Genomic DNA, 25,144 nt, shown 5'->3' with positions numbered 1-25,144 from the left:
TCACTGGCTCGGCAACAGGAAAGCTTCTTAAATTTAGGTAAACGCAAAAAATTTGTATGATACAGTTTTGTCAATGCTCAGTATCTACCAAGATATAAATATTCATGGTATCCTTAGTAAATTTCAATAGTTGTTTTCCGATTTCAGTATCAAACGAGCATTTTTGGAAACATTCAAATTCTAATTCCTAACAAAGAATACTTGGTACTAGCATTAAATAAGATATTCGGCGAGTATCATATGTGAAAAGGTAATTGTCCATTCGTTTTCGGTTGGAAAATACATCATTATTTTTAAAGGTTTCAACGACGTATTATAAACATTCCACAGGGGATAAATATTGTGTTGTCAAATAATTTTATCATAAACACGATATTTTGATCATGTCCTTTTTCAATGTACATCGCGTAAATGTTTCCAATGGATCTCCGACATATATCGTTTTTCCACTAACTTATTGTTCAAAATTCTATCCTAAAAAATAATGCTGAGTTGAATAACTCCGAACAAATTTCACTTTATCTCCGGGTAAATAAGGTCATAAACTCAAGTGGCTGCTACTTCAAACTGGAGTATAAGACCTTCACTAGTTACGCAGCACTACAGCCCCGGTACCTACGTACGTTAGCTCCTTGACATTAGTTTTGGCACAGGTCCTGGGTGCATTGGTCCTCCTCCTTGACATTGGGATTGATAAACTACATCCAAGCACCTCCTTGAGAAACGCAGTTTAGATGAAGATGGCCAAATCAACTCTCGCTTTCCTGTGCATTGCACTTGTCTTCACCGAAGCTGTCCTCCAAGTTGCGGGTAGTCCGCTGATGGTTGCGGATGAAGCAGGAGTCGCCCCACCCTCAGCCACTGAGGTATCCGGGGGAAAATTGGTTTCAGGTGAAGGCATTCCACTTCAGAAGATAGGAAAAGAAGTTGAAGGGAACCTTGGAGAATCTATTGTTGTGAACGGAAAAACATACAAGCTCATTATAGTGTGCAGCGGTTGGTTCACTCCTGATTTTAAATGCAAAGTAAGTAGATCCTGTTTTCATGTTAACTTAATCGTCTCCTCTTTCATTGGGTAAAAACTCTTCGAGCATTTATGCTGATATACTTATTTTCAAGACTATTATAAAACCCAAGGTAAGTAAAATAGAAAGAAATTGATTAGTCTTGGCTTTCAATTTCTATTCAATAATTAATTTCATTCTGTTTCGTAGAAGCTGCTTCTCACCTAGATAAAATTTTCCAAATTAGCACCGATTGTCATTTCCTTGCCTGCACAAAACCGAGCCTTTGTTGGATACCTCATTTGAAAATAATTCAAAAGAGACATTCTAAATAATAATACTTGGAATTTCCATCGTACAAAAACCTCATACTGTACAATAAATTTCAGAACCATTTAAATGCACAATCTAATACAAAGCATAATCTAATCAAATTCCCATTGCCTTGCAGTTGGTAGCGGTGATTGAATGATCTGGAGATGCAGTTCCCTACGTCGCTTCAGCAACGCAACGCATTTTGATATGCAATCAAGGATAAAATAAGATATATTAATTCTTATTTCTAAAATACACATTTCAATAAACCATTAATCGGGTGTTAGACAAGTATGTTTAGAAAAATGTATCAATATTCGAATTCATGGCGTCGCATTCCTTTATTTTCCTCGTGGTTTCGATTTTCCGATTATCACTTCCTAGCCGAAAACTTTTATATACCGTATGTTAAAATATTGAAATTTATAAAAAAAAATTAAGCTTAGGAACATTCGATTATCAAACATCTCCGCATTTCGTATCTATATCAAACATATTCTATTGAATCAATTAACACTCTCCGAATCCGACAGTTCGCGATCTCTCGTACAGAAAAGGGACTCAACTTGCTCGTTCCGAGAAAAATATGACATAATTCGCGCTCATACGTGGCAAGGTGGCCTAATGGTTACAGTTTAGAATAACAAGATAAGTGAAGTGCGGGTTCGATAGTTCTGGTCAAAATCGGCGACAGAACGACAGAAAATCGACCAGAATCGTCTGTTTGATAGTTCTGGTCAAAATCGGCGATGCAGGTGGCCACAGCTCCACAATTGGTGTTGCATGTTCGAGACATCAATAACGGCGGGGAATAAATTGCGTTGTTCAGAATAAGTGACGATTAATCTAAAAACATAATCAACGCTGGCACCGTTATAACCATTTCATATGATTAAAAACAGCCCCAGCGATCTGATCATGCAAAATAGGACTGAATATTTCATAAGAAAAATCTCCTTATAGAGCAAGCAAATCATACCTGAAACTGAATTAAATTGATGAAGCGGTATGCTGAGGATTTTTAATCTTACTAATTGATATATCATCAACGGCTAAATTAGGAGTTGGGTATAGTTGGTTCACAAACAATACAAATTTTCGTCACAAATTTAATTTTTCCATATTTTCTCTAATTTAAAACATTTTCAAACAGATATATCTTTGATAGATAAACAAATATATGAATAATCTCATCAAATATTAATTTAACAATATAAATCAATTTTGGAATCATTGGCTTTGTTCCAAAGAGGTTAAAACAATTGTTGCAGGCTGGTCATCAAAACAAAATTCGCAATTATTGTACAGCCATTACGTTCATAGAATATGGATGAGAGGAAAATTGATCAAAATAAAATTAGAAGAGACATAATTATCAAATAATCACTGTTTGATGACCATTTAGATATAAAATACCTACGGTATAATAATATCGTATAGAATACGGTATAATGATACCGTATAGAATACGGTTTAATAATACCGTACCAACCTGTAATAGCGTCATCGTTAGTCTGCTTAAATTGCAAGTTCACCAATAATTTGACAGCAAAGGAAATGCCAAGTAAATTCACTATGTCTTGAAAACGTTTCGAGACGAGCTCGTATTATATAATCACAAGTTTGAAATAACATCAATTTCAAGCAATTTTGGCTAAAATTATATTACGTTATTCAAGACGGTAAGCTTCACATCGTCAAATTAAATTAGCATCAAATGTTAATTGCAAAAAAAAATCTAACAAAATAATTTCCAAATTCGAGTTGGATTCGAGGATACTTGCAGTATCAATTCTAAATATGTTCAAAAAATTGTTAATTTGTTTTCATACTAAAAAATAAGTATAATAATGTAGAATTATAACTGATGGAACAACAAATATGTGGGGTTTCAATATCAAAAAAATATAACTCAGTACTCACTGCAGTGAGTGGCATTTTCTCGTCGACGAAAACATGAAGTCAAGGAAGGAAAGACGGACGGACGGACGGACGGACGGACATGGATAGCACAATAATGCATTTTTTCCATAAATGAGCAAATGCGCTAAAGAGCTCGTTACATCCACAAGCATAGTCATCACAATTGCTGCGCTCAGAAAGGAGTGACTTGATTGGAGAAAATGTGTTTTATTTGGCCAAAAACATCATCAGAGTTTCATTTCCATGTTCGAATGTTCAGCCAATAAACTAGTAAGTTTTCATCACTTGCACAGCTAATATGTAATATGATCATCTAATATGACTACATCAGGCATTCGTGATCATACCGGCCTGCATCTAATGAGCTGGTTTGTTATAGCAAGAAAAGTGAACTGTCAAGCCTCGTGGAGCCTAGCTAATAATGACGCACGGTCTGATTTCTGCTGAAATTAATTTTTTCTCAAGATTTTTATTTTTTTTATGTCAGTACGTGTTGTTCTGATTAAGTACACCCGAATCACTTCTTCTAAGATCAGTTAAATGACTTTGAGGGTTTGCAAACCTTAATAGTTAACCTATGCGATTAGTTGAGCATGTATAAGCTAGACTTGTAACGCTTAAATAATTTGAGCTGATTCAGGAATACGGCTGTTTTGCATCATTTTGATTTGATCGTATGAATGGAATTTTCAGTGCTCCTCCTTTGCATCGATAGAAAGTCATTTTCTCATTACATAAAAATGGAAGAGACGGTTCGAAAACTGATGGTTGGATCGGTGTAGGGTTGCATATTTTTCATGCCACATAACGCACTAACGTTTCATGGAATTAAAACAAATGATGAAGGTAAAATGAGACAAACACCGCTCGTCGCTTAAAGTGACAAATCAAATGACAAGGAAGCTTATTATTTAATACGATAATCAGTGTATCCACCAATAGACATTAAAAACGTTAAGTGACTATCATATTAAGTTAAAAACTAATTATAAATATAGAGAGCTCGTAAACTGGACGCGTGTCTATTATTGTTCGGATAAAAGATAAATAATGTTCAAGTTTCCCATGTTACCTGAGAGTTAAATAAACTAAATAACTTTCTAATCGGATTGGCGAAGAAGTGAACAATGCAGTCAATGAATTAAATCTTGGAAGGTGGACAATCCAAGAAATAACACTTTACAACAAGGTCGCTGATATCTGTTCTCCGCACATAATTTGTTACATGAATTTACTTCAAGAATTTAAATATCTTGCGAATACGAAACCAAAATTTGTGTGGCATTAATATTTGCTTGAAATTCAAGTTCACCGCAGTTGAGTTTCAATTTCAATGTTATCCTGGTACTGGAGACTGATTTCATCTAATGCCTCATTAACAACATAAATTAAAACGTTAAATTGAACGAAACATTGAGCTTGATATGATTTGACACCGATCAACAACTGAACGATAAAAGGAATTGCGTTTCAGATTAAATTGAACTAATACGCTCCATTTAGTTTATAGTAAAATTGGGGTAATGTTTCACTCATATACATCATACTATTTATCTGGCAGTGGGCCATAACGCGGACATTATGTATTCTAGAGAATAGCTCTTTTTTATCTGACGATATAAGTTACCGCTGTTGAAAGTTGCGATGCTGCAATCAGTCCTGGAGTAGCGAATAATTTGCTTTATAGAAGCTCCAGGATTATTGTTCAGGACTGTCAACCATAGCATGCAATACATGATGCGATCTTTCTCGATAACGCAAGGAATTGAACATTTAAGTTAATATCATAATCCACCGAAATATTTTAATCAATAAGGCCATCGTGAAGAGAAATTAAATTGTCTCGAACAATCATAATGGCAATACTGATTTTTATTATTTGATAAAGTAGACAAATGTGAAGAGTAAAAAAATTAGGGAGCCGTGAAAAATGATCCAGCTAATTGAACAAGTTATGCAAATGTATTAAATGAAAGCAATAATTATTGTAGTTTCGCCAGTACTGCATTAGTTTCACATTAATTTCCTATGAGTTTGAACCTTCATCACTTTGCCTACCCCAGTGGGTGTTATAAAGTTTACAACTTTGTTATTAAATTGTTTTGGCAAAATTCACTAGGAAACGTTTCCAAGAAATGAAATTATTGGTCCTCCAGTCAAACAAGCATCACGAAAAAAGTGGTAAACAGACTTTATTACAGACTTGAGTGGCTAAAATTATTACCCCAAACAAATAAAAATGAGGCAAGTGGGTCGCAATATTAAGCAAAATAGGTCAAGTGCTTCGTAGATAAGAGTTTCGCTGCAGAAATTGAAGTTAGCTACTCATCTCATTTACAACAAAAAATACCCATGTTTATTGAATGGTAACCTAATATTTAATTCTCTCGGTAAAATCGCTCATGTGAAAGATGAAAACATAAAAAAATCAGTCTCTTTAATTCGTTAAAACTTACATGTTCTCATTGAACTTCACGAAACGGCCTAATTTGAGGCCTACAATACGAGTCTCGGACAAATTCAACAGGGTAAATGCCTTAGGCCAGAGAGAAATCATCACTATTTGAAATATTTTGTGCCACCAGCGATCCCTTATTATAACCTAACTAAAGTAGAAAAAAGCAGTACGTACGTTCCTTGGTCATGCAGAATGCAAGACTACTATAGCCGTACAGTTAATAATACTTGGGAGTCGGTAAATACAATAGCTAATCAATGACGGCTTTTCATGCTAAACCCACCAATGGCTGACGAGAAATCGGCCGCTACGTACGCGTACGTAGGTCGCTAACTGTACATACGCGAGTTTCGATATTGTAGGGCCAGGTTATTAAACTATTCGTTGAGACGAGCGCCAACACTGATGACGTTCAACACAACAGCTTTAGTCTTAATTTCATATCACAAGTCTCGGTTGTGGATGGGACGCGGAAGCTTAATTGTTAACTCCCTTTACATCAACGCACATCTCATTGACCCCTTGGATACGTCCATGCTTTTATGATCGCCACGCCTTGTTAGAATTACTCAATTGAATCTGATTTTTCTTTGCTTATCTGTAAATTTTCTTAACTTGTTGAAATCTATTTATTGAAATTAATTGCCGTGCTTTTGTGAACTATGCAAATGGTTCTTGATGAGGCAGGATTCAATGGTTATCGTTAGGTAGGATTTTTAATTTGTCAGTTGTATCCTGCGTGTACGACCAAAGACTATACGATCACACAAGGCTTTTGTGTAGTGATTGCCCCGCGGAAACTACGGCAGTGTATGCGCCACGACATAAATTTGAACAAGTTACAAAAATTTACAGATGAGCTAAGAATAATTCAGATTCAATTAAACAAGTATTTCTAACAATCCTAACAAAGTTGCTTAAAAAATTTGCCATGTAAGCGTCATAAACTCGAGTGGCCGCGGCGAGAGTATATAAGCCCTGTGATGGCTCTGCACTACTCAGAACGCAACCGAGGGCCCCACTACCTGTTCCAGTCAAGTTCCTTACTCTCTGAGAACACCAAAGAACCTCAACAACTGTACTGCAAGATGAAGATGGCCAAGTCGATCCTCATTTTCTTATGCATCGCTGTCGTCATCGTAGAAACTGTCCTTGCTCAGCCGGTCCAAGTTGCTGACAGTCCGCTGGTGGTCGAGGATAAAGCAGAAGCTCCGGCGCTGTCAGCCGACGAGTTTTCCGGACAAGACGAAGCTTTGGATGAATTACCTGCACTTCAACAGCTCTTGCAGGATGCTGCATTGGACGCCAGACAAGCTTTAGAAGTGCAAGACAACCGTATCCCGTTGCTCTGTCGGTTATGCAAACGGTGGCCAACGTCATGGTTTTGCAGACAGCACTGCAATGGACGAGTAAGTGTCTTTACTTCGGCACGATGACGTCATCTTATACCATTTTAATGCATGAAAATAAATCTATCTCTATTCGTGTCTCACAATTTAACGCTCAGGGAATAGTAGACATTAAAACAATGCAAAATTTGACATGAAAATGACGAATGCTAGTTTCTTCAATACATAAAGAAAACCGCAATCTGTCAATAGGAAGGAAAACTGCAATAACCATCTCTGAATTAAATTTGGGCTCAAACAACCAGGCCACATAGATTAAGCTTTTCAATAAATCAAAATCATTTAAACCAAAAGTGGTAGCTTTCTGTGTACCTAAAACTAGCACTGTTGAACGAGAACTAAATGAAGCTATAGTTAAGCTTAGTATCTAACGATGAGGTGAATGGTAATCAAGATGACTACAGACTCTGCTATGAAGTGACTAGACGATGAAATTATTTCTTCATCTAACACATTACCATTATATGTATTGCTTAGCTATCGTTATTCTTCAAATGTATTCATTCTTTATTTCCTGGCAGAAGTGATGCAAACGAAATAATGGCTGCCTGGAAGCTGGAACCAACCGACGCGCACCTACCTTGCTTCTAGATAAAACTCAGCAATAAAAATAAATCGTTAGCACTTATGTCGTTCCAAAATCTCAATTTTAGGAATTGAAAAAATCATTTTAATTTATAAGGTACAATGCTTATTCGAAACTTCATAATATTATAATGAAATGCCAATTGGAAACCTTATAATGTACGAATTTGCAAATCATACAAAAAGGCTAAATCGACCAAATGAAAGGAACAATAATAAATTTTTCAACAGAATTTACAGGCATCAGCAAAACCTGCATTAAATAATATACTTCTGCCTAGCTATAGAAAAATAAGTGTGTAAGCATACAGGGAAATTAATTTGATTTCGTTGAAAAAATTCCGATATGTAATAATAAACCAATAAACAGATTAATGTCAGTTCTTATCCCCTATAACTGGAGAAAAAAGAGTTACCAAATCGAACTTCATTCGCCAAAAGATGATCGAGTTCAATCGAATTTTGATCGAAAACATTCAAGTTCCAGCTACAGTAAAATTCGCTCCGAATGCACGCAATATGCGCTGACTGTCATTCAGTTTGTGAGTTAGAAAACATGTAACACAGACACATACGTCGCATTTTAAATTATCCGTCGAGAGGCAAAAAATTTTGAAATTTAAAAGAGCTAACGCATTAGAATGGAAGCACTAACGCTCCCTCGCATTTAATTTGAGGAGTAGCAAATAAAAATGTCCACTTTTTCAAACTGCAAATTGCGAGTTTGAAGGGGATTTTTTCCTTTTGTTTTAGGAAAGTTTAGGTTCTAAACGATAGTTTCTGAACGATTTTCTTGTATTCTTATGGTTACTAGGTTATACAAATTTTATAGTTCGTCTGGTTAATATCAAATCAAAGCGTTCGATTAAGCTTTTTCGAGAAACAAATAAAAATATATTTGTTGACATGATTATGAAAATAGGGCTTTTCGAGCATTTATTCAAAACGACTACCATCATTGAATCCAAAGTGCCAAATAAGCGGACATCATTTTCAAGAATTGAAAGAAATTCGCACTTTGCACATGGATTCAACAGTGCTATAAAATGAATCGGGCAGCAGAAACAACTACGAGTGTCGACCATCTTTGAATTCAAGACGGTTCTGGTACCTGCTGTGACTGAGGTGTAACTGGTGTATCAATCCAGTGAGCAAATCATGCAGGACACGAAACAAAACAGTAATTGCTTCAACCATTTGTACCATAACTAATACATGCATATCTGAACGATTGTCAGATTTCAACTAATAATTCATTTTTTAGTGCCATCAGTTTGTTTCAAATTATTTCTAAATCACAATTCAAGTCATGAAACTATAATTAATTGAAATTAAATTCAGGTCAATTGAATTGTCAAAGTAAACCCTGTACTGTCGGGAACACGACAGGGCGGGTAGAACAGAAGAAACTAATGAAAAAACATTGAGATGAACTGATATGATTAAATAATTATGATTATAAAAATTAAATTATAAAAATGATACACAAGGGCTAAGTTGACGTTTTCCTGAAAGCACGCTAGAAAGCTGTAACTGTGGGAGATTTTCTTTACATTTTTGTAGGAGATTTTCTCTAACTGGAGTATACACTTAATTTGAACTTATTCCTCAGGAAAACTTCTAAGACTACACTGCAGTAAAATTTTACAAAATTAATATTTCATTTTACAGGTATTCTAGGACTAAAACTTTCAATAGTGCGAAAAAATACTTCGTCTTAATAATATCGTTTGTGTATTATCGGAAGCGTAAGTTAAGATTTAACGAAGCAGGGTTATGTCCAACGAAGTAGGATTATGCGTATGCTCATTGCATAACAGTGATTGTAACCTGAGTAATCAACATGGAAAGCTTTTCATCTTATTAGTTAGCGAGCAAGCGAGCAATAGATGCTGATTTTAATGACATTTTTTATAACATCTCAATAAGACTAAGGTTGAGAATAATTAATATAAAATGAATTAGTTTCATCATATTGATTCAAATTAATGTTATAAGTCAAAAACCTTTACTGCGAAGACAAGACAACGAGAAAATATTCGTGACGGTTTCCATTTTTCCTTCGTATTTCCTTCCGGTTTCATTGGTCAAATTTTGCGAGATGAAAGTTATGGAACGACACCAAAACATTATACTACCGAAAATTCATTTATAATCTTACGGCTTGCATCGTGGAATATGATTGTTAAGAAATTGTCAAGCTGTATTAGGCGTACATATGCTAGACTACTTCGGTTTGTTAAAGATTTTGGACACATCAGGCCTTTTTAAATATATCAGACACTTTATGTTGATAACCAAATTTTGATCGCGGTCTTAAGGCCATTCTTTCTGAAGCAGAAATCGGTCTCAACGTATTTAGAATGGTAATTTTTATTCAATAGAAAGCCTCGTTTGCTTCTGCTTTTGAATTGCCTTTCTCTTAATTGACAGCGTGTTATTCGGACATCGTTGGCTCATCTGAGAAGATATGCCCTTGGTATAAGTCGAGAGTAGAAGGTAAATAAATAGCAGACTAAAAGGTGCTTTATTATTTTATTTTAAATGAAGGCTTCGAATGTTTATATTACAGCACTTTATCTTGAAAGTTTTTATTTATTATTCTGTTGATGGAACAATCCGTAGCGTGAGCACGCTTCACAGCTTGGAGCGCTGTCACCAGGTTTCCTCCTCAGCCCAGCGAGTTCAGTTTATATCAGACAGACCTCCTGCAATGTAAATTTATATGATGACATTATAATAATTCTGCCACTAATCAAAGCACATAGATATTTATCATCTAATGCATTAAATCTGACGTTTTGTGCGGTGTATATTAGTTAAATAATGGATATGTTTTGTACTACAGTTGGATTTTTTCTATGAATTTAAGTCTTTTAATACTATCCTTGCTATCATGAATGACTATGCACCCACGGAATGACCAATGACCGTCAAGCCTCAACTGTGAAGACAAGCGGATGTATTGAGGCTGACTTCGTCAGTCGTCGAAGTCCTTGAGGGACTTATTGTGAACCGAAGAAGACATGCCGAAGTCACCAAACATGACCATTTTTTCATCCAAAACCGATTGTAGTTCAGACAACTCGTCGGCTGACAGCGCGGGAGCTTCTGCTTCATCCGCGACCACCAGCGGGCTGTCCGCAACTTGGACCGGCTGAGCGAAGACAGTTTCGGTGATGACTGCGATGCACAGGAAAGCCAGGGTTACCTTGGCAAGAGTCATCTTAGCTGCTGTTCAGAAATGGCTTTGCTCCTGAGGAAAATCGCCTGACGCTTCAGTGTGAAAGGTAGAGGGGTCTTTTCGTTCCTGGATGCTGTCGCGCCACCGCAAAACTTAATACTCTTGCAGAAAGCAGCAACCACTCGAGTTTACGACATTCTTCAACTCCAAAGTGTGAAGTGAGCTGCTCAGTGTCTATAATTCTGAAGTCGACACGTGTAATCCAAATGTAATTTTCTCGAATTTACGAAATTCTCCCACTCGAGTTAACGACATTTTTCAAGCCCAAAGTGTGAATTGAGCTGCTGAGTGTCTATAATTGTGAAGCCACCACGTGTAACCGAAGTTAAACATTTATTACTGCTTTATTTTCCACGCAAATATTACCGTGCGCTCAAATGAAATAGTTCTACAAGTTGAGCATAGTCGAATGCATAATAACAGTTTTCTGTATTTATCTCCTAGCAAAGCATTTCTGACGGATTTGCGAAATTACATCGGATTGAAGCAACGGCTAACCTAACACCTTCACCTCATTCCTGTTAGCTATTTTATTACCACGTTTTTCTTAGCTCGCTTTCGTGTCTGTGATGATCAAATCTTGCAATCGATATTTCACCAACTTTCCCATTAGCTAGCGTTCTGAAACTTTTAGGGAAGCTCAGCTCCCGATAACAATACAATAATCAATAATTTGTTGCACGTTTCCAGGCGTATAAACTCTAAAGGAACTCACAAGCAGGGGTTGGAACCTTTAATGCACGTCATCCTCGAGAGGATATTCGTGTTTAGACGATGATACGCTTCGTATCATCGATACGTACATCAAGTCAAGTAAATTGGCTCGCAACAACGTGTTTCGTGTGTAGCAACGGACTAAAAATGAGAAAATAAAATACTTAAAAAACTAAAAAGTAGAAAATAAAATGTATAAAAAAAAATTTTAAAGACCACATTTTTCATGTGGACTCAAAAGTAGAAAATAATTTTTTGGCAGCTACTGATCTCTGTTTGCTTTCATTCTCTTGGTCTTTTGTATTTCAGTTAAAATATTTTACATCTAAAACGAAAAACGTGGGGCGCATCTTCATTTAGGCATGCCTTAATTTCCATTTTGAATTCAACCACTATTTCTAATTATATCAGCAATACACTTATCAAATGTTCAATGAACCATCATATTCATCATATCAAGTAATCACCAAACAAATAAATACATATGCGCCCCACGTTTTTCGTTTTAGATGTTTTAAAATATTTTAACTGAAATACAAAAGACCAAGAGAATGAAAGCAAACAGAGATCAGTAGCTGCCGAAAAATTATTTTCTACTTTTGAGTCCACATGAAAAATGTGGTCTTTAAAAATTTTTTTATACATTTTATTTCTTCAAGCGTTGCGTGCATAACTTATTTTTCAAATCGCTTTCGAATTGAGACTAACTGAAGGTTACCTCACTAACACCAGTTTTATGTTAGCGTTGAAATAAACTTTCCATAAATAATTTCTATCTCATCCTGGGTTATCAGGATTGCACTTGGTACCTGCCGGGGTAGCTGCCTACGTACCCACCCAGGCTGAGTTTTCAACGAAAAAAAAAACAGTTTTTTTAACCCAGAGTGAAAAGGGGGTTTTAAAAAACTTAAGAATGAGTCAAAATGATCCCTTGTTTGAATTTCAGAATGCAATAATACTGAATAGAAGCTACCAAAAATACTTCTATTATTCCTTCTTGAACAAATTCATTCATCCCATATATGAATAGTGCAAGCCTCTAGAAAACTTACATCGATTAGATACCCACCCGTCGATACCCACCCAATTTAACGTTGCCAAAATATTACTTGGTCCCCTAACTTGTTCTGCAGTCATTCAAGACCTATCACAATGACATGAAATTAAATAAGTGACCACCAGATATCTCCTTAATATCAAAGTCCATTCTGCAATTTTTTCAATTGTGTGAAATTTCAATTGTGTGAAATTTATTTAGCAGTTTACGCCACACCATTGATAAAAAAATAAACTTCACAGAGGATTTTGTAACAATTTGATTTCAGCTTTATCTAAACGGTAGGTTTAATATCAATTTAAACTTAGGTTTTAATTGAATTCACATACTTTAGTTTCTCAATGCGAAATATAAAAACCTACATTAGTGTTAAAATTTTTTTATTTTTACAATATTTACATAGTCACTTGCTAAGCTTTTTCAGACTAATACTTCATGATTAATATCATTTTTCTGTTAACCAACTCAAAAGACCATTAAACAAGTAGCAAGAAAAAGCCTACAGTAATGACTGTGGAATAAGGGGAGCAAAGTACATAGACTTTTATCTGTTTTGTCTTAACCCCTTAATATTTTGGCTCCTTAAAAGAATTCAAATCTTAAAATACTAGACAAAAGAAAGGCTGATAATAAAAAAGAAGATCAAACCCTCTAGGTATATAAATTTTTGAAGACATAATAAGAGAGAATTTTTTGCAAGAGGTTATTTTACTACTTTTACAATACTAGGTTATTATGAACATGTGATTTTTTTTATTTTGCACAATTTAGCTTCCTAGTTAAAAAGCAATTAGCAATACAATGCAGTCAATTTTTGAGCACTTACAATAGCAGAAGCCTAAAGGATTGGTACAGATTCCAAAGTGATTAGTCTAATTATATAATAATTATAAGGAAGAAACCTATACAAGCTTACTCTATTTGAGTTTTGGGTAAGAAGAAAACAGCCTGGAACTGGGTTAATTGTTTCAATACATATTTTTCTTAATAATTTGTAGTCTGACAGAGATGTGTCACTGCTTTAATGATATATCAAGTTAATGATGCATCATCCTTTAACCCCGTTTAATAAATTGATAATTATTGGATTGAAAGTTATGGCAAATGTTATTATAGAAGTTGATACTCAATCTATAGCATTAAATTTTTAATAATCAACTTAAATTATAAAGATTTTGAAGATAAGAATGAATTATATAAGTGAAACAAGCTATAAAACGCTTAGTACCCATTTTGTCCGTTTTTTTTAATAAAACCATGAGTTTTTTAATAAAACCAGTGTGGGTTGCAACCCTGTTGGTTACGTATTAATGCTTTTGTCCCTTTACATTAATGTTCTCAACTTACGAAGTTTTCGACATTTGTCGTTTGAACCGGTTCAAACTGGGAGGAATTTTGAGGTTCGATAATTGAAATGATGAACTCAGAAGAATAAATGGGTCATATTGATCAAAAAAGTTTTTATTGACCAGAGGTTTCTTCTCAACTAAATCTGTAGACCAATTTCAACGTTATCCTGGTACTGGAGACCGATTTCATCTAATGCCTCATTGACAACATAGATTAAAACGTTAAATTAAACGAAACATTGAGCATGATATGATTTGAAACCGATCAACAACAGAACGATAAAAAGATTTACGTCTCAGATAAAATTAAACTAATACGCTCCATTTAGTTTATAGTAAAATTGGGGTAATATTTCACTCATGTACATCATACTATTTATCTGGCAGCGGGCCATAACGCGGACATTATGTATTCCAGAGAAAATTTAGTATTTATCTTACAATAGTAACTTAAACTTAATAAATAGTAACTTAAAACTTTGTTGAAAGTTGCGATGCTGCAATCAGTCCTGAAGTAGCGAATAATTTCCTTTATAGAAGATCCAGCATTATTGTTCAGGACTGTCAACCTCAGCATGCAATGCATGATGCGATCTTTCAAGATAACGCGTGAAATCGAACATTATAGTTAATATCATAATCCACCGAAATATTTTAATCAATAAGGCCATCGTGAAGAGAAATTAAATTGTTTCGAACAATGATTATGGTAATATTGATAATTATTTTCATAAAGTAGACAAATGTGAAGAGTAAAAAAATTAGGGAGCCACGAAAAAATGGTCCGGCTGATTGAACAAGTTATGCAAACGTACTAAATGGAAGCAATTGTAGTCTCGCCAATACTGCATTAGCTTTCACATTCATTTCCTATGAGTTTGAACCTGCATCACTTTGCCTACCACAGTGGGTGTTATAAAGTTTACAACTTTCTTATTAAATTGTTTTGGCAAAATTCACAAGGAAACGTTTCCAGGAAATGAAATTATTGGTCCTCCAGTCAAACAAGCATCACGAAAAAAGTGGTAAACTGACTTTATTACAGACATGAGTGGCTAAAATTATTACCCCAAACAAATAAAAATGAGGCAAGTGGGTCGCAATATTAAGCAAAAAAGGTCAAGTGCTTCGTAGATAAGAGTTTCGCTGCAGAAATTGAAGTTAGCTACTCATCTCATTTACAACAAAAAATACCCATGTTTATTTTATTGAATAGTAACCTAATATGTAATTGTCTCGGTAAAATCGCTCATGTGAAAGATGCAAACATAAAAAATCAGTAGCTTTAATTCTTTAGAACTTACATGTTCTCATTGACCTACACGAAACGGCCTAATTTGAGGCCTAAAATACGAGTCTCGGACAAATTCAATTGGGTAACTGCCTTATATATATAGACCAGCATTGATATTCTTGAAACTGTATTTTTGGGAAAAATCATCAATATTTGAAACACTTTGTACCACCAGCGATCTCTCATTATAACCTAACTGAAGAAGAAAAAGTAGTACGTACGTTCGGTTCATTACTTGGTTATGCAGAATGCAAGGGTACAATAGCCGTAAAATTAATAATGCCTGGGAGTCGGTAACTCCAATAGCTGATCAAGGACGGCTTTTCATGCTAAATCCACCAATCACAGACGAGAAATCGGCCGCTAAGTGTACATACGAGTTTTGTGCGGCCAGGTTATTAAACTATTCATTGAGACGAGCATCAACACTGATGACGTTCAACACAACAGCTTTAGTCTTAATTTTCTATCACAAATCTCGGTTGTGTATGGGACGCGGAAGCTTAATTGTATATCTACAACTCCCTACACATCAACGCAGATCTCATTGATACCTAGAATAAGTCCAAGCTGTTACGATCGCCACACCTCGTTAGAATTATTTCTTTAATTAAATCTGAATTTTTCTTAGCTTATATGTAATTTTTCCTAACTTGTTGAAATTTATTTCATCCAAATTAATTTCCGTGCTTTTTGTGAACTATGTCAATGGTTCTTGATGAAGGTAAGGTTCAATGGTTCTAGTTAGGTAGGATTCTTGATAGGTCAGATGTATTATGCATGTACTACCAAAGACTATGCGATCACACAAGGATTTTGTGTATTGGTTGCCCCGCGGAAACTGCGGCAGTGTGTGCGCCACGGCATAAATTTGAACAAGTTTGGAAAATTTACAGATAAGCTAAGAAACATACAAATCCAATTAAACAAGTTATTCCATCAATGTGGGGTGATCATAACAAAGCTGCTTGATACCTTTTCCATGCAAGTGTTTGCCAATAAATGTTTTAAATTTAATATGCAACAAATTTTAACACCTTGAACTCTATCGATTTGATCTTCAGTCGAAAACAGTCATAAACTCGAGTGGCCGCGGCGAGAGTATATAAGCCCTGCGATGACTCTGCACTACTCAGAACGCAACCGAGGGCCCCACTACCTGTTCCAGTCAAGTTCCTTGCTCTCGAAGAACATCAAAGAACCTCAACAACTGCACTGCGAGATGAAGATGACCAAGTCGATCCTCGCATTTCTGTGCATCGCTGTCTTCATCGCAGAAACTGTCCTCGCTCAGCCGGTCCAAGTTGCGGACAGCCCGCTGGTGGTCGCGGACGAAGCAGAAGCTCCGGCGTTGTCAGCCGACGAGTTTTCCGGACAAAAAGAAGCTTTGGATGAATTACCTTCACTTCAGCGGCTCTTGAACGAAGCTGCATTGGACGCCAGACAAGCTTTAGAAGTGCAAGACACCCAACGCCCGTGGCCCTGTCCGTGCAGATGGTGGTTTTGCAGACGGCTATGCATTCCACGAGTAAGTGTCTTTACTTCGGCGCGATGACGTCATCTTGTAACATTTTTTACAATTCAAAACTCAGGGAATAGTAGATATTAAAACAATGCAAAATTTGACATGAAAATGACGAATGCTAGTTTCTTCAATACATAAAGAAAACCGCAATCTGTCAATAGGAAGGAAAACTGCTCAGTCTCTTTAATTCGTTAGAACTTACATGTTCTCATTGAACTTCACGAAACGGCCTAATTTGAAGCCTAAAATACGAGTCTCGGACAAATTCAACAGGGTAAATGCCTTAGGCAAGCATAGGGATCCTTGAAAACTGTATTTTTCGAGAGAAATCATCAATATTTGAAACACTTTGTACCACCAGCGATCTCTCATTATAACCTAACTAAAGTAGAAAAAGTAGTACGTACGTTCGGTTCATTACTTGGTTATGCAGAATGCAAGACTACTATAGCCGTACAGTTAATAATACTTGGGAGTCGGTAACTCCAATAGCTAACTAATCAATGACAGCTTTCCATGCTAAACCCACCAATCGAAGACGAGAAATCGGCCGCTACGTACGTGTACGTAGGCCGCGAAGTGTACATATGCGAGTTTCAATATTGTACGGCCAGCTTATTAAACTATTCATTGAGACGAGCGTCAACACAACAGCTTTAGTCGTAATTTTCTATCACAAGTCTCGGTTGTGTATGGGACGCGAAAGCTTAATTGTATATCTACAACTCCCTACACATCAACGCAGATCTCATTGATACCTAGGATAAGTCCAAGCTGTTACGATCGCCACAGCTAGTTAGAATTATTTCTTTAAATTAAATCTGAATTCTTCTTAGCTTAGTTATAAATTCTCTAAACTCGATGAAATTTATTTAATCCAAACTGATTGCCGTGCTTATGGTGAACTATTCTAATGGTTTTTGATGAATGCAGGATTCTATGGTTCTCGTTAGGTAGGATTCTTGATAGGTCAATTGTATCATGCAAATACTACTAAAGACTATAAGATCACACAAGGATTTTGTGTATTGGTTGCCCCGCGTAAACTGCGGCAGTGTGTGCGCCACGACATAAATTTGAACAAGTTAGGAAAATTTACAGATAAGCTAAAAAAATACAAATCCAATTAAACAAGTTATTTCATCAATGTGGGGTGATCATAAGAAAGCTGCTTGATACCTTTTCCATGCAAGTGTTTGCCAATAAATGTTTTAAATTTAATATGCGACAAATTTTAGCACCTTGAACTCTATCGATTTGATCTTCAGTCGAAAGCAGTCATAAACTCGAGTGGCCGCGGCGAGAGTATATAAGCCCTGCGATGGCTCTGCACTACTCAGAACGCAACCGAGGGCCCCACTACCTGTTCCACTCAAGCTCCTTGCTCTCGAAGAACACCAAAGAACCTCAACAATTTCACTGCAAGATAAAGATGGCCAAGTCGATCCTCGCATTCCTGTGCATCGCTGTCATCGTCGCAGAAACTGTCCTCGCACAGCCGGTCCAAGTTGCGGACAGTCCGCTGGTGGTCGCGGATGAAGCAGAAGCTCCCGCGCTCGTAGTCGACGAGTTGTCTGTACACGAATTTTCTTTAGACGAATTTCCAGCACTTCGGCAGTTCCTGGATGAAACAGCAGTGGACGACCAGAAAGATTTCGGAGTGCAAGAAGACCCAAACCGGAGAAGGCGCATTGTGTGCCGACCTATTCCAAATAGACCCTTGTGGTTAAAAGCATGCAAGGTAAGTTGTTGCAGGACAGCTTTAACATATATTGGCTATCCGTCAAATTTGTAAGCGAGAGTGGAAATGAATTTAACCCTGATACAACCAGAGTTGCAAATTTCAATTTTTTTGGGGGGGGGGGAATCTAGAAATTAAACCCATCAGTGGGCTTCTTACGAAAATAATTAGCTTTTTTCCTTGTAAATTCACTAGCCGGACAATAAAAAGACAATAGCCGGAAAATAAAAACTGGCGAAATGGTCATGTTTGGCGACTTTGGAATGTCTTCTTCGGTTAACAATATGTCCCTCAAGGCCGCAGTGTCTGACGAAGTACTGACGACTGACGAAGTCATCCTCAGTACATCCGCTTGTCCTCACAGTTGAGGCTTGACAGTCATTCCGTCAAGCATAGTAATTCATGATAGCAAGGATAGTTTAAAATACTTTAATTCATATAAAAAATCCAGCTGTTGTTCAAAACATATCCATTATCGAACTAATATGCACCCTACAAAACGTCTGATTTAATGCATTAGATAACAATTGCTTATTTTCTTTGATTAGTGGCAGAATTATAAAAAGGTCATCATATAAATTTACATTGCAGTGGGTATGACAAGCGAAGTGAATACACTGAACTCGGGGGCTGAGAAGAGAACCTGAGGACGCTCCAAGCTGTGCAGCGTGCTCACGCTACGGATTGTTCCATCAACAGAAGAATAAATAAAAAATTTTAAGATAAAGTGCAATAATATAAACATTGGAAGCCTTCGTGTAAAATAAAATAATAAAGCACCTTTTGGTCTGCTCTCTATTTATTTACCATCCACTCTCGACTTATACCAAAGGCATCTCTTCTCAGATGAACAAACGATGTTCATCTGAGAAGAGATGAACACGCTGTCAAGAGAAAGGCAATTCAAACGCAGAAACAAACGAGGTTTTCTATAGAATAAACCTTACCATTCTAAATACGCTGAGACAGATTTCTGCTTCTGAAAAATTGGCCTTAAGAAAATGATCAAAATTTAGTTATCAACAAAATGTGTCTGATATATTTAAAAAGGCCTGATGTGTCCAACATATTTAACAAACCTAAGCAGGGTTGGCAATGATTAAATCAAAATGATTAAATCATGTGATTAAATCACTTGATTTTTTTATAAAAAAATCATGATTTTTTTTATTTTTCGATTTTTTATTTTTTCATATATTCAAATATATTGAGTGGCAGTCTTTAATTTATATTGAGGTATTGTTATTCATGGTTTAGTCTAAATGTACTATGAATGACAAATTGGTATATAAACTTGTTACCTTTAGTGTGTATTAGGTTCCAATAAATTGANCTAAAAAATCATTGATTTTTTATTTTTTTTGATTTAAAAAAATCAAAAAAATCCCCAACCCTGAACCTAAGAAGTCTAGCAAATATGTGCCTGATACAGCTTGAAAAATATCTTAACAATCATATTCCACTATGCAAGCCATAAGATAATCAATGAATTTTCGGTAGTATAATGTTTTGGTGTCGTTTCATAACTTTCATCTCGCAAAATTTGACCAATGAAACCGGAAGGAAATACGAAGGAAAAATGGAAACCCTCATTAATATTTCCTCGTTGTCTTATTTTCGCAGTAAATGTTTTTGACTGATAACATTAATTCATTTTATATTAATATTAATAAAATATTAATATTTTAAACTAATTCATTTTATATTAATTATTCTCAACCTTAGTCTTATTGAGATGTTATAAAAATGTCATTGAAATGAGCATCTATTGCTCGCCAACTAATAAGATGAAAAGCTTTCCATGTTGATTACTCAGGTTACAGTCACTGTTATGCAATAAGCTTGGACATAATCCTACTTCAACTATGCATGACTACGTGATGGATGTTTACTACTTACTAACACTAAGGCTTTCTATTGAATAAACCTTACCATTTTAAGTACGTCGAGACCAATTTCTGTTTGAAAATTGGCCTTAAGAAATTCTGACCGATTTCTGCTTGAAAATTGGCCTTAAGAAAGTGATCAAAATATAGTTATTAACATAATGCATGTGTCTCATATATTTAAGAAGCCTGATGCGTCTAACATATTTAACGAGCCTTATTTGTCTAACATATTTAGGCCCAATGCAGCTTAAATAATTTTATTACAATCATATTCCACTGTGTGAACATAAGATTATCAATTAATTTTCGAAAGTATCATATTTTGGTCTCGTTCCGTAACTTTCATCTCGCAAAATTTGCCCAATAAAACCAGAAGTAAATACGAAGGAAAAATGGAAACCCCTAAACTATTTCATCGTTGTCTTGTTTTCGCAGTAAATGTTTTTGACCGATAACATTAATTTAAATGGATATGAAGACATTAATGATTTTATATTAATTTTATCAAACTTAGTCTTATTGCGATGTTATAAAAAATGTGCAAAGTCGATAAAATCAGCATCCATTGCTCGCCAACTAATAAGATGAATCGCTTTACATGTTGATTACTCAGGTTACAGGCATTGTTTTGCAAAGAGCTTGGACATAACCCTACTTCAACTGTGACTACGCGATGGATGTTTACTACTTACTAACATTAGTTTCCCTTAGTAATCACGATATTTCAACTATATTCCTTTGAAACTATCTAAGAGTAAGACGAATTTTAGCGCATTTTTTATTCGCTTTTCTAGAGACTTCTTGCCTGTCCAGGCGCCTAAAATTACCTTGCCTCAGCTGCAATGCGTCTTCTGTAGCGTCTGGGAAATATAATGAATGTTCCAGGTGCTTATTATAGTAGCTTAAGGTGCTTCATGACTCCTGAGATAAAAGAGAATATGACTAATGTGGACTAATGAATCAGTTTAAAAGACTGGACGTAAATCAGTCAATAAATAATTAGGTTCATGAGATATATTGTCTAGTTGTTCGTCGTTAGTAAATCGTTTGCAATAGACTCACGTTCGTTTTCTTTTGTTATTTAATGGAAATTATATCTTACACTGTTTACGGTTATTTCATTAGCAATATACACTCATTCAAATTGACTGACAATTTTAATGTGGATTTCCTGTACCTATAAATTATTTGCAACTAGTGATAAGAATTAGGCTACAATAGAAACAGTACTGTGAAGTACTTACATCAGGCTTTACTACGCATTGGAAAACACGAAAATCCGAATTATACTCGCCAGCTTTACTCTAACGAAAATACAAATGCTATTTTTATATTTTGTGTAATTTTTCGTTTAAATTTGCGTTGAGGGAATAAATTTTACACATCTTATACTTAAAATCAATGTTTGGAAGAATCACTGGATGTGAGCAAGTCAGCTTTACGTCTTCTAGGACTTATATCGTTATTTTCTAAAAAATTAATAACATATTTCCTATTTCAGGAGTTATTTTGGTAAGAAAAATTAATGCGTAAATTCTAATTGATTTGATCTAACAGTTTCCCCGTCTTTAGAGGCCCGTCATAAACAGGCAAATTCTATTGTCCATACAAAATGAATAGGTCATATTGGTCATATTGTACAAATAGTGACACAATTTCTGCAATGTAGCACTGTTAAGTCCTTAAGCCGGACAAAACTGAGTTGGGATGGTCCTCTAAAGGGGTGGCAACTGGTCGCGCTTGGCGCGCCTACGAACTTCAGTCACCGTTAATTATGTGGTTAGCTAATTAATTAATTAGCTAATTTTTACGCTCGCTTAATTTTGCATTTTTTTATATTTTTATCCACATTATTCCATTTTTCAATGCTCTACGAATTTTTGTTTCAAAACTTTTAGATGTAGTAGGAATAATCAGTTGATAACGCCATAGGCTGAACCATTATTTATAATGTGGCAGAACTTTGCTCTTACTTGTTGTCAAAAAGCCACTGATTGATTCAAACCTATTTTTACTATTGATTACAGTATTTTGACTCATGAATACAATTTTTCTCGTTTGTTAATACAATTGAGAAAATAGTTCGTAGAAAATTTAGAGCCTATAACTAGTCTTCGATCGTTTCTTCATTGATTTATATGAATAACGCATATATTATAGAATACTTTTGGATTTTTAATTTCGTTGTTGTTAATACGATTATATTTTTTTACGAAGAGGATCGGAGTGTAACTTTAGCAAAGGAAAAAAACTACATATTGTTTACTGGTAGTTTGAATTCATCAGTACAGCAAACTAAATTACCTTGAGCTTTGTTTTTTTGCACAGATACGGCGAATATTGCAACATTGTGCAACATTTCTAGTATGTCAGTTCCCGTACCACATTACACAAAAATTCGTATATTCAGGTATAAATTTATGAAATACAAGTTCCTATATTACATGATGTTATCTTTCTCAATAACGCGAAATTGAACATTCCAGTTAATATAATCATTAATCAATAAGAAAATCTTGAGGAGAAATTAAATGCTCTCAAACGATGATATTGACAATAATGATAATTATTTTAATAGAGAAGAAAGTAAATGATTGTAAATTTGTTCAAGCATTTCATCTTGAACATCTTGAACATCTTGAACACCTTCTACTGAAGCCAGACCACTCGTGTTTATTGCCATCTTTTACCACTAGAAGTCAGCTCTTGATTGTATTATTCACAGATCTTTCCGTTTCGATACTTTTATGTAAGAATGTACCGCAAACATTGACTTATTAGTTTTTTAATTGAGGAGACCTAATTTCAAATTGAGACTTGCAGTTAGAAACGTTTGGAAGAACATTTTTCTGCAATGAGTGGTTAATGATGTTATAGTGCATTTGCAGATCATGATTGCTATCTGACTTTCACTTTAACAATTTGAATAATAATAATTTCTTTGAACCGGGCTAATCTATAATTTTTTAATCAAATTTCCTACTTGTTTTATGCACCATTATTATTATATCGTTACTCAATGTTATTGAGTTACGTCGTTTCAAATTAAAACATTTGATAACCCAAAACTAACAAAAGTGTGCTTGAAATTCATTCGAAATCAATGAACATGTGTTTATTTAGAGTGTATATAATTCGAGATTGATACAGCTGTAGAAATTTATATAAGCAACGCGGTAAGATGTCAAGCTGTATAACAGCTACTTATTCATAGAACAATTGAACAGTATTGTTGGAGCATCTGACCTACTTAACATGCTAATGCTATCAACTCTTCAATGCACTCAACATGTGAAGTATGCAACAAATTTTCGACTGTAATCTCCAACTCCACGGCTGCTTGATATCCCAGTCTGCTAGGAGGATAGCAACTCTAGTTTTTGTCAAAAATTTAAAAGCAAATATATAGCCAGAAAATTCACCATTTCTTAAAAAGGAAAAAGTTTCGGGGACCAGCTCCATCATCAGTTCAAAACCTAAAACTATAGGTATAAACAATTAGCAATAAATTCACATTGAAGCATAAATCGTCAAATGAGAAACAAGAATGAAGCAAACACGGGCACAAACCTATTTATTTACAATTTCGAGGGGATATGAACTGTTGGCGGCATTTAAATAGGCTTTTGTTTGAAAATATAAAGGGACTCTAAAATTCGCAGGTCGGAAACACCGGTCATGGAGGGTGAAATTCGAAAATCACTATCAGACACTGGCACGTTGCACTGCTCGGCATGGGCGCGCACTGCTGAATGAGGGGGATGCGCAAGCAGGTTTCCTGTTCTAAAACTCCTTCCTTTATGCTCCGCCAGCCTAGTATAAAATTTGCGAGATGTCATACCGATATACGCAGATGCGCATAGCGCATAACTATATTGATAAACTAGGGAAGATCTCATAGGAATAGGGAGTGTATCTTTATACCTGAAAAAAGAACTGATTTTCAAATTATCCACCAGCAATATACGTATGAAGATTTACATTTGGGAGGTATTTAGAGAACTTTTCAACTCTTTAGCATAGACTCGGAAGCGGGACCAACGTAAGGAAATGAACAATAAACAGTATTCCTATCGTACTTTGGTCCCGCTTCTGACTCTATTCGGCACGGCCACGTTTCTTGCCGCCAGCTCAACCCTCCTGCAAATAAAAAAATATCAATTGATCAAAATCATACGCCTACTAGGAAAAAGCGCGTATAGTATAAAAGCGCTATATACCTATTACTATTAGTATGTAGCGAAGAATAAAGGCCAAATTGTTGTATGTTTTATGGCTAAACAATTGTATAAGAGGGTAATGTAATAATTTTTGGAAATGACATGAATATTTTCTAATATATACCATTATACTTGGATTGTCTTTAATTATTTTTTGCGAACTTATTCAATGTCGAGCACTCTGCAGGCGAGAGGAGATTAAATTTTGTCGAATTATTTCCTTCCGGCTTTAAATGATTTCTCTTTTCAAAAGAGACTTCGTTATTCTAAAAAGAATTTGTGATTCATCTCAAGTCTTGGCTTAAATTTCCGATATGTAATAATTAACCAATACACAGTTAAATGTCAGTTCTTATCCCATATAACCGGTGAAAAAAGAGTTAACAAATCGAACTTCATTCGTCATAAGATGATCGA

At 35.4% G+C, this 25,144-nt stretch overlaps 2 protein-coding genes and 1 long non-coding RNA gene across 3 annotated transcripts in view; 2 read left to right on the top strand and 1 right to left on the bottom strand.

Annotated features, from left to right (window-relative positions):
* Window positions 1-25,144, bottom strand: part of LOC108670723 (ras-GEF domain-containing family member 1B) — a 303,823-nt gene that overhangs the window by 217,919 nt on the left and 60,760 nt on the right. The gene's annotated exons all lie outside the window — the stretch shown is intronic.
* LOC108670720 lies at window positions 602-1,651 on the top strand. The gene is made up of 2 exons (XR_001930750.2): window positions 602-1,025; window positions 1,456-1,651. It is a non-coding gene; the product is annotated as an uncharacterized LOC108670720 (long non-coding RNA).
* On the top strand, window positions 18,230-19,366 carry LOC108670722. The gene is made up of 2 exons (XM_018158210.2): window positions 18,230-18,618; window positions 19,210-19,366. Exons 1-2 carry the CDS (start codon window positions 18,310-18,312, stop codon window positions 19,216-19,218), a joined length of 318 nt encoding a protein of 105 aa, XP_018013699.1. The 5' UTR covers window positions 18,230-18,309; the 3' UTR covers window positions 19,219-19,366.

This window comes from Hyalella azteca, unplaced genomic scaffold (assembly GCF_000764305.2).
Source record: "Hyalella azteca isolate HAZT.00-mixed unplaced genomic scaffold, Hazt_2.0.2 contig15709, whole genome shotgun sequence".
NCBI classification, from domain to species: Eukaryota; Metazoa; Arthropoda; class Malacostraca; order Amphipoda; family Hyalellidae; genus Hyalella; species Hyalella azteca.
This window is presented reverse-complemented; position numbering and strand designations above follow the sequence as displayed.